At 30.4% G+C, this 11,616-nt stretch overlaps 2 protein-coding genes across 2 annotated transcripts in view; both read left to right on the forward strand.

Annotated features, from left to right (window-relative positions):
- The window catches only part of LOC105359608 (UPF0691 protein C9orf116), a 6,266-nt gene extending 1,327 nt beyond the window's left edge, over nt 1-4,939 (forward strand). Inside the window, exon 2 of the mRNA XM_011496235.1 lies at nt 4,627-4,939. Within this exon, the coding sequence (XP_011494537.1) occupies nt 4,627-4,829 (203 nt within the window). The 3' untranslated portion in view covers nt 4,830-4,939. The remainder of the gene's footprint in view (nt 1-4,626) is intronic.
- LOC105359607 (insulin-like growth factor-binding protein complex acid labile subunit) lies at nt 1,242-2,582 on the forward strand. Its single transcript, XM_011496234.1, has one exon. It carries the CDS (start codon nt 1,399-1,401, stop codon nt 2,413-2,415), a length of 1,017 nt encoding a protein of 338 aa, XP_011494536.1. The 5' UTR covers nt 1,242-1,398; the 3' UTR covers nt 2,416-2,582.
- Nucleotides 4,940-11,616: the final 6,677 nt, after the last annotated feature.

Below are 11,616 nucleotides of genomic sequence, written 5' to 3' on the forward strand. Positions count from 1 at the left end.
CCCCCCTCACGCTTCCCTCTTCAACGTCAATATCGCCCCACCCCTCCACCTCCCATAGCCGCCGATGGAATCGGCAGGAGCTGGAGTCGAAGAGCGGCTAACGGTTCGAAGGGGCCTTCGATTTTCTCGAGCTCTGCTTCTGCTCGACATTTCGGCATTTCAAAAGCGACGACATTAACTGTTAATATTATTATTCTTATTAACATTATATTTATTTATTCATATATTCATTTTTGCCATCTCATTAATTTATTGTTGACGTCCGTGTTGACGAAAGAAGAGCGCAACATTGATTATTTTACTACCTCGTGCTTTTCAATCTTGCGCATTGAAAGTAGATTTTCAAGTGTTTCTATTAATGTTCGGAAGCGCGCTTAAAGAACATTATCGATGTTGCAAACATTTTTTTTTTTTTTTTTTTTTTATTACCATTTATCCCAGTATTCCAGTCCTTTTTTTTTGTATAATCTAAAATATCTACTAAATTAGTACATCATTTTTATTAGACATTTTCATCGTGTGCATAAAAATTGCTCGTTGCTGTGTTTTGTATTTTTTTTTTTAAATTACTTTTTCCACTGTATCTTTTAAATGCAAATGTTCACTGTAATGAAACGTTCACTTCAACGAATTATTAATACACTTTAGCGTAAAAATGAAAAATATATATAATTAAAATTTTAATGTACCATCATCATTTTTCTGTTTCTTCCTTGAAAAATATTCGTAATTTTGGACATCATAATGGCATTCAGAATCGTTGGAAGAGGCTATAAGTCTTAATTATTTAATAAACATAATTAATTATCATTTAGAAATTAAATGGTAACTACTTACTCTATCATATTATCAAACTGTTCGATTTAATAAACGTTGATTTTTAATATCATCGAATGTGGATAGATTTTATGAGATCAATAATAATTTTGTCCACCTAGTCTCGTCCAATGACATTAAAATACTATTTTTGTTTAGGATAATAGTCAGGAATAATTATTAATCGTCTTATTGTTTTATCACATTTTATTTCATTTAATGTTTAATGCAATACAGTGAATAAATCTCAATAAGGAAATCTCGGAAATGTATATGTTTTTTTTACTTGTTCGTATCTCGTATCGCTCCAATGCAATATTTCACTCGCTCTCTCTCTCTCTCTCTCTCTCTCTCTCTCTCTCTCTCTCTCTCTCTCTCTTTCTCTCGATCGTCATTCGTACGTCACGCTTGTTATCTATGTTGCATACGTGTAGTAAAAGAATAAGCACGAAAAACAGCAAACAAAGCTACCCAGTTTATCTCTCTTCGTGGGTCTTCGATCTTCCAAGGGAGACAGATTACGTGCTCGTGCAAGTATTATTTTACTGGTGTACGTCGCGCATTCCCACACAAAACTCGATTATGTCCCTCCTGCTCGTCCTATTTCTTACCCTGCATTCCACCATTTTGTCCTCTTATACCCAAACTATCGACTGCCGTGTTAACAATAGTCTTTATCTGTGTCTGTTCGGTGGTCAGCTGAAAAATGTCGCTTTCGACGATGCGAAGGCAGTGCAGACTATCGACGACATAGAGCTTCACCTGGAGAATCTGAGCATCGAATGGATCTCCGAAGTCGCCTTCGCGGATGTCTCCAATTCCTCGGCTCTATACTTGCGCGACAATCAACTGCCCAGTTTGGCCAAACACTTTTTCCATCCATTGGATCAACTCACTTACTTGGACCTGAAGGATAACCGGATTTCGCGGATCGAGGATGGCGCTTTCGCTAGATTAATGAATTTAGAAACGCTTTTATTGGATGGAAATAGATTGATAACTTTTAATTCCGGCACTTGGAGAGGATTAAGCGGCCTTCGTGAAATTTATGCGACAAATAACCGTATTAGTTTGAGGAAAGGCATGTTTCGTGAGCTGAGGCTGTTAGAGACATTAGCGCTGGATACTAATAATATTACGGAAATTCCTGTGGGTACCTTCGACGGTTTAAGGCATTTGGATCTTTTGTATCTGTCTAGGAATCGCATATACAATCTCATTCCGGAGATATTCCAAGGACTCGGTGAATTAAGCGAACTTGATTTGGCCGAAAATAAAATAGCTTATTTGCCAGAGGAGACATTTAGATTTCTGAATAATTTAGAGAAGCTCTGGTTAAGCGGTAATCGTTTAATAGCCATAAGGGCCACAGATTTCAAGGGATTGGACGGACTGAGAAAACTGTACTTGAATAGTAACGAACTGGAGTCAGTTGACATGGTAGCCTTTCATATTTTCAAGAATGCTACAATCGAGCCAGGTTTTAAAGTCAATGGCGTGCGGTTGAAAAATTTGAAAAGTTTCGTTGGAAAATTCCGATGTGTCGATCGCGAAGAGTGGGACACGCCGTACGATTGTCGGAGCATCTTGGAAATCTAATAATAATATTTCGCTTGTTTTGCTGTTGTGAATGAGAGGTTCGTTATATGCGGCATATTGCGAAACACATTGTCTTCCACTCAAGTTGTTTTCATTTTGTTACATTTTATATGCTTAATGAATAAATTATGAGCAATTTGCAAAACAGGAAATATTAAGCATTAATGCCCTGCTATAATAATTTTCAAATAATTGACTTTATATATATAAAAAAGAAAGAGGAAAAAAGAAAAACTATACAGATCGTAATATATTAAATATGTTTTGTAAAAATTGCGAATAAAAGATAAGTAATTGTTGTAGTACATAGAAAATACTCGAACGTGCTATTCAATCAAATGAATATTTACAATTGTCGATAATTCAGGGCACGATTGGCATTATTTGAACGATGTAGAAGAAATGTTTTTACACATTTCAAACGTCGATTATACAACTCTTTTTGTTTCTTCATATTTTGATAAAATATTTGGATAAAAAAAAAAAGAAAAAAGAAAAAAAAACCGAAAAATTTATAATTATAAATTTCATTGCTATCTTCGTTCGACATATTTTATAATTTTATAATTCTTTTATTTTTAAATTTAATTGCCATTTAATGCTCTCATCTATAAACGTTTTCACAAACAATAAAAACATATTTACTTGCAAATACCCATCTCTTCCGTGTCTATAATTTATATTGAAATACGCTACGTATTTTCAATATATGCAAATTGCTTATTAAATTATTATAAAAAGCAACGATTTTCTAGTTAGTAGGCTGATAGTAAATCAGGATAGGAATTTTTAACTTAACATTATATTGCATTGATGTTTGGGCTAATAAGTCAGCAGCTCAATTACTTACGGAAAATTCACTATTTAGAGTTGCGATTATTGAAATATTTTGTATAATAAATCATAATCAACTTTTGTAATCATACTTTCATTATTATAGAATTTACTTGAATAAAATTGAGATAAATATAATCTTAATTTACATGTACGCTCGAATAAAAGTGAAATATTATATTTATCATTTTCGTTAAACAATCGCCTTTTGAATTTTAATCCGTATTTCAAATTAAAATATGCTTTGGATTCTTTCTGTTATATCTGGCATTCCATTACGATTTATTAAAATAGATATTTATTTTAGACAATATAATGAAAAAAATTGTATTATATTCTTTGTTCTCGTTTTTTTCTTTTGTTTGTTTTTGTTTTTGTTTCAAATAGTTTACGTAGGTAACACAAATAATAAATATTATTCTATAAATTGACTTTCTGCAAGCATATTGTGATTAATGAAAGTTTTCATCGCCATTCGTTTAATAAAATGAATTTCATCACTGCACTAGCCGCTTAATTCCATTCTATCTGTTTACTGAAACATAAAGTAACCTTATTACATCGTTAAAGGAGAGGAGAGTCGATACAACAATATATTCGACTTCAATAAAAAAAGTGTAATGATGTAATGATCATTATTATGAATTATTATTTCAACAATTTATACGACGCTGATTACAAACTTGATAGATTTTTTTTGCCTTTTATCATAAATTTTATCCATAAGATTTCGCAGTAGCGTATTATGATTTCGCTCTTATGTTGCGTAATTGCAACAATATATTTCTATATTCGTGAATAATTCTCTGCTTGACAATCAATTCGTAATTGAATTACATGACATTTGAATTTCAATAAATGCCTTTCACTCGTCCAAATAATATTCATAACATTCCGCGCTTGGAAATTCGATTTTAAATTCATATATACCAAATATGACTCGAGTCTTATCAGCGCCACACATATTCGCTCCTTAATAGCGCGCAGCCTCCCATCAATTATCTTCCCGTATTTGCACGATTGCCCACGATTAGATTGGTCGTATCGATTAGTTAAGAACTCCTACACAAGTATTTCTATATTTACTACTATAATTGCGCATACGGGATTAGCCAGCCGAGACGCATGGCTGACTCTTTTGTCCCGTCACGGCTCGCCGCCGCCGCCGTCGCCGCTCGGTGCTCGGTGCTCGATTCTAAATTTTCTTGGTACACGCGAGTCGCCACCACTTTGACAATTATGGAAAACTATCGCACAAGCGGAAACGTAAAATCCCGAGCCCCCGCACTCGCTGACACTCCCCCCACTCAACCTTCAACCCCAGCTTCCATCTCATTGCATATGAGCCAATCATACGCATTGACCTCTTTTTCGCAGAGCTGATGAAGGGCTACCGGGACATTAACGGGGCGAGCATCCATCCCTGCTACAGGAGCACTTCCATGGATTATGGATGGTTTCCGCCGACGGTGCACACGGTGCCGACCTCCTACTACCCTCGCAACTGCGCCTTCAGCATTGTCGCCTCCCGGGGCGGTATGTACCGCAACTATTCCCTCAATACGGAACTGGACAAGTAGCCGATATCTCGACTTCATCTCGAGGTTGCCTCTCATCATGCGGCCAAACGGAACTCGTGCAGCCGATTCTTGTCAATGGTCTAGACGATAAATTAGGTTTTGTTGCTCTAACGGCCACGTAGACATCGGCGAGTCATGCAGTTTTAAATCGATGATATCGTCGGGGGTAGGGTGGTGGGGTGGTGGGGTGGGGGCAAAATTTTCCGTGCTTACTTCCAACGGATCAAGTCGCCGGGTACTCGATTGGGGCCTTGGTTATCGAGGGAATTTGCAACATTTTGGAACATCGAACGGAGCCGAAGTAATAAGCAATCTTCTTCTATATGTTTTGCATGATCGAGATGTCGATGATATTGATGGGATCGCGATACATGACTAGTGTAGTGTTACTGAAGATATCGAGCAAACGGGGTCAAATGCATTGTACGCACTGGGATTTATAATTAGAATTTTAGAATAACCCGTCGATTATTCACTAATCTAAAGAAATATGTTATTTGTATAAGCGTGGTGCTCGCTAATCGGTCTTGTTCATTTCCACGAGATATTTTAATTTAATTACAAATTGCGAATATATGTTCAATGCAGTTTTTTAATAAAATTGTTTTTGAAACATCTGCTTTTTTTTATTTTATTTTATTTATTATTCATTTATTTATTTTTTTTTTTTTTTAACAATATTTTAAGTTTTACATGATATAATATACGCAAGCGGGTAATCACAATACCGATTTACGTTAGTTTAAACATTACTTACTATTAGTAAAATGATGACCAGAGATGAAATATTAGAAAAAGTTAGCGTTTGTGTTTACATAAATAGTTGAAGATAAATATATGAGGTAACAAATTATTTATCAAAGAAACCGTATATAATGATATTACAAATCTTCAATTACTATTATCACTCATGAATATTTATCGCTTATATTTAGCGATATTAACAATAATGTATAACGTATAAAAATTCCGGAACAGGTTTCCTTAAAAAAAAAAAAAAAAAAAAAAAAACAATGTATCTAAGTTATTAGATTTAAAAAGTTTATTTATTATTTGACAGAGAGAGAGAGAGAGAGAGAGAGAGAGAGAGAGAGAGAGAGAGAGAGAGAGGGCGTGTGACTGCAAATACCGAACGGTCTCTTAATTTTATCAATTTTAAATGAACATGTTATTTATTTATTTATTTTCTTCTTTAATCGACGTTTTATCATTTCATACAATAAATCATGCAATTTTGTCAAACCCATTGAATTATAATGCTGTTGTATCACATCAGTTATATAATTATTTTAATAATTATCAAGATTTAATGCTTATTTAATTAGCATATTTTAGCAAAAATTATTTAGTAAAGTAGATTAAAATTATTATCAATTGAGTGTAATTGAGTAATAAATTAAAAATCTTTATCCATTATAAATTTCACATAACATTATCACCACTACTCTCCTCTCACATACGCACATAAATTTATCGAATAATGAATAATTATGCGTAAGAATAACTAAATAATTGTTAAGAATTTGTATATATTATTATACGTATTATTTTAATTAAATTATTTAATTTGAGGTCTGTATCAATGTTTATATAATAAATCAATTGCTTGAAACAAGAGTTGAACATTTTTTAAAAATAATATTGTGAAATTTAAACATTCAATCGCAATCTTTTTCGATTGGCTTTGTTATATACATTTCTTATTTTTTATTATTTTATATATATATATATATATATATATATATATATATATGTATCTGCTTCAATTGTATTTACTGACTTATTGTACTTCAAAAGAAATGAGACAACCGCAGGGAAGCGTAGAATCTCGAATTTATATATAGATATAATGTTCCCCTGTCATTTAGAAGTAATTTAATATTAAAATTATCTATTAAAATTTAGTTTTCCTTTATATTTGACTTTCGTATCACCGACAGCTAATAATGACACAATTCCGTTAAATGCACAAATCAATTGCGATAACGATACATCCGAATATTCGTCCAACTTCACATTATGTAACTGGTCTGATATTTAAATTTTTATTTTAATAAAATAAGGTAAATTATAGCTGGCAAGATCTGTGTTCGATTGTAATCTATTATACATATAATTATTACCTGTTCATTAATTTTGTATATACTTACTTAGCAAAGGTAAGAAGAAAAAAATATGTTTATATACATTAATATGCTACTTATAGAAAATCACTCGGACCTTTCAAAATAAATATTATTACAGTGTTTATGCAATTCTTTCAAGAATAATACTATTTAATTAAATTAAAATATTTTATATCATATTAAGTCCATGTTATATATATATATATATATATATATATATATATATGGAAAAACTTGGAAATCGTATTTTTACAATCTATACTTTTTTTTATATCTAAACTTATGAGCAATAATTATTTTATAAGTAACAGTTATTTTCATCTCAGATTATTAAATTAATTTTTAATGTCTTATACGTAAAGATGATCATATTTCTAAAGTTTTGTTCTGGTTTTTTAATTATTATTATTTTTTTTTTATTAATCATTATTAAATAATTTATAAATTATTAATAAAGTTTAGATATTATTTTTCATTAATTTTATAAGATATACGCATTTAAATAAATCTTTATTTTAGTAATGATAATCGATAATAGAGATTTCCCTCGTTATTTTTCTTAATCCTACAAATTTTTATTAAATTAAAGAATTGTTATGAAAAAATAAAAATACAAAAAATTATGTTATTTAATTTTAAAATTAATTATACAAATTTAAATTTAATAATCAAATTTAAATATTTAAGCTCTCAATTATTATGTTATTTTTTAAGATAATATACAAATGATTTATTATTAAATGTTTTTACGAGAGCAATTTATTTATTGAATATATTCAGAAGAGTTATTTCCGTGTAATTATATATTCAATTTGTATAAGTTAATAATATTATGCATTTTTATTGCATATTCATTTCTTTATTCATATTTGTATAATTTACGCTATTTCGTTTGTAAAAAATCTTTCTATACATCCGAAATGTTTTCAAATTTTTCTCGATATTTCAAATATGCTATTTAAAAAATATGAAAACTATTTCAAACATTAAATTTTCATTATTACCTGAATTTAATTGTATAAAATTAATTTAATGTTTGTTAATTATTACCATTTATAATTCTATTAACTTTTAATCTGCGTTGATATTTTTTTAAATTTTAAATACAAATATATTCTTCATAATAAGCTACATATGTGTAATAATATAAATAATAAGATAAAATTGCGCAATGGTAAGGTTGAATAATAATCATTCGATAAAAAATATATTTTATTATATTATTATATAAATATTAATGGATTTTTCTTAATTATAATTAATGTAATAATCATCTCCATAAATGTAATTTCTAATAGTATTGTATTAGATGCGAAAACAAATTTATATTATTTAAAAAGGATTGAACATATTTTAAACTTCGTTTTATTTATTCTTCTCTTTTCTGCATTACTGTTTATCTGGAAGGTAAATTACCCGTTTCTCTATCGGCGATTCTTATTATTTAACTTAAAAATATCACTAACATACCTTCAATGAATAATTTTGAATAGAATCAAGGAATGTTCTATCAATTTATAAAACCTATGTATTAATTTTTCTTAAACATTTAGTTTTCTCATCAAATAGCATTTCTACAATTGCTGCTTCATAAATGCAAATTATATTCTTGAGTGCGATTTACCATCTATAAACGACTTCCCTATTTCAGTAATACGACGAACTCTCGGAGCTGGTAATGTTTAGTGAGTAAACAAGCACCAACATCTAATGATTATAAATTACATTATTAGTTCATGATACAAATAGTTGCAAACTTTTGACTTACAATCGATCAATTTATGATTACCTATCTGAAATACAGCTTTCGTAATAGTGAATCTCTCCTTATGAATGGACTGTTATTAGTGTGTGACTGTTATTACCGTTAGAGTGCTCAAAATACCGCCCAGCCGAATAATTATAAGTATTAGGAATTAATTTACCAATTAATTTGGTATAGATATGGCGTTCCATCATGCAGAAGAACTGTTTGTCAAATTTACAGTCTGCAGTGTTGATCGATGGAGTTTCAATTAAGAAAGAAACGTTCAAGACTCAATATTGAGAAAATTTATCAGGAAAAAAAAAATGTATATTAATCTAATATGGGCATGAAACAAAAAATATTTTCAACAATATCAATTCATAAATCCATTTATAAGTACCAGCTATATTAAAAACAAATTTTATCAATTTATTATTTCTGCACAACTAATTGCCTTGTTAATTGATCGATACCTCATCGAACGTGAACTTGATATTTGTTTTTTTTTCAAGTTATTAGACAAGAGTGCGCTTCGTTAATAAGTATCCACCAGTAAACTGTTTCCATTTATTCTCTAATAATTTTTTAATGAAAATTCTTTATCGAAGGATCGTTTTTATCAGAGATTCGAATACTATGCATTAAGAATGATACGAAAATCTGTTTAATATAATTGTGGGACTTTAGTTACGGGACTGTTTTGCATTATCGAGTGACTTTATCACAAAGGATACGAATTAGCTGTTCTTCATTGCTAGGATTTCGGTTGATTCCCATTGTACTCTGGCTTCCGTGAGTTGTCGAGGTAAAATCGAATGAATAGCCGCTTCGTTTATAAAAGGGTAAGCAAATGTAGGATGGTTACCTGAAATTGGTTATTAGCGTTGGGAAGAATTGCAATTTAATAACGACGAGTTTCTTTGAAAAAAAAAAAATGTTTTTTGAAGTGTTAACAAGGAAGATACGATTGAATTTCTATAATATAACGCACAATTTGGAATATCCAATTTATATGAAATATTTTTGTTGCCGATTGTGAGATGCCCATGTGAAATCCTTTAAACAAAAACAAAACAAAACAAAGATACAAATAATAACAATTAAAATCATAATTGGCGAATTGTATGTGATAGAAAGCGGATTTTTTTAAACATGCACGATGTCGATCTTAGTGGATCGGCCGAAATTTATAACGCGAGCTTTCATTTGATCCGATTCTTTTCAATTATTAAATAAAAATGGCAAGTTGCACAAATAAAGCATATAAATTCAATATAAAACTGCTTTTTTATATACCGATATTCCGTTGAATATAGTATATGGTTTGCCGGAATAATGATAGTTTATGTTTTACATCGCAATACTTTTTTCTAGCGAAAATGAATCCTTGATTATTAAAATATATAGTTGCAGATCATCGGAATTGAAAGTTGAGCGCAAAAAAGTATCAGTAATGAAATGAATTGATATTATCCAACAATATAATGTATTACTTTTATTAACAAATATTTTATATTATAGACGCTGATGCAGCTACTGCAATTATCTAATGTTCATTAAATTGTATGAACGACTGTAATCCTTTCGTTCTTCAACCTTAAAACCTTTTTTACAACTATTGTCTAACTAAATGATAGTACAGACGTGAAAAAGATTGTACTTTTTCATAATATCGAAGAGTCGAACGAATTGGTTTTCGTATGTGAGCTTTCTGCATGCGTTCAAATTGATTGAACGGCAATTACCAACGAATGAGTGCAAGTGTAAAGAGAGTAATTCCACGATCTATCCATTTAGCGATCAATGAGTGAGGGAGGGGGGCGGCGGAGCGGAGAAGAGAGAAGACAAGGAAGAGTAATTCCGTGACACGATATAAACTGAAAGTGAGAAAAGTAATTCGTTGAATAGGCGACAAGACGAGCCAGCGATATACCGATGGTTTGTTTACTTATACATTTTTAATAAAAGTAAAATATTTTAATCATCAATATGGATTTAAATATATAATATTTGTTGCGCTAAATGTATTAATTTTCAAAATATAAGCTTATATTTCGTTACACGGGAGGAAAATATTTTTAATAAGTTTCACCACAAACCAAAGCTGCTTAAGAATTAATGAAAATACAGTGGAATAAAGCTAAAATACCATTTATTTAAAATTAATTAAATATATATATTTTTTTTTTAAGTATGACTTAAAATTATTAGTATGCAAATTGTTTATATTATATTTATATTATTTATATTATGCGCTGAGCATATTTAATTTGCTTGAATTAACATTAAGAACATTCTTTGTTATTTTCGCTTTAATAAGTCTATTTAAATTAAGGGATGAAAAAAAGTGTAAAGAAATATAATACAATTTCCATGAGATCCAATATAGCTCATCTTAAATTTTCAATATTGAATGTAATAGAGCTTATCAACTATTATAATAATATTTGTTAGGATAATGATAATTTTTTTTTGTTATCTATTTTGGGAAAAATGCAACAACGACGCAACCTCGTCCATACTTTTTTCCCGATATACGGGCGGAGCTTAAAATTCATCCACCAAATGTCAAATAATTATCGGAACAAGTAATCACCGATGCAAGGATACATATGGGCGACGATCTGATAAGATTGAGAGAGGAGATTCGTTGGCGAGGCTTTCCCTAATAAAATTATAAAAATTGTCCTACATTAACCATACACACTTAAATGTCCTTGACGGCGTTACGAGCTTCAGTGCGTTATGCTCGTGCATTGTTACACCAACTTGTCGGCTTTTATTTCGTAAGTAAGTGGTTTCAGTTACATAGCCACGTGGAGGAAACATAACCTTAAAACTGTTGTGCGGCGTTTGTGACGTAAAAGCGTTTCCCCGTAACTTTATGAGCGTGGCTCCTCTCGTTAATAAATTA

This window comes from Ceratosolen solmsi, unplaced genomic scaffold, assembly GCF_000503995.2.
Source record: "Ceratosolen solmsi marchali unplaced genomic scaffold, CerSol_1.0 scaffold29, whole genome shotgun sequence".
NCBI classification, from domain to species: domain Eukaryota; kingdom Metazoa; phylum Arthropoda; class Insecta; order Hymenoptera; family Agaonidae; genus Ceratosolen; species Ceratosolen solmsi.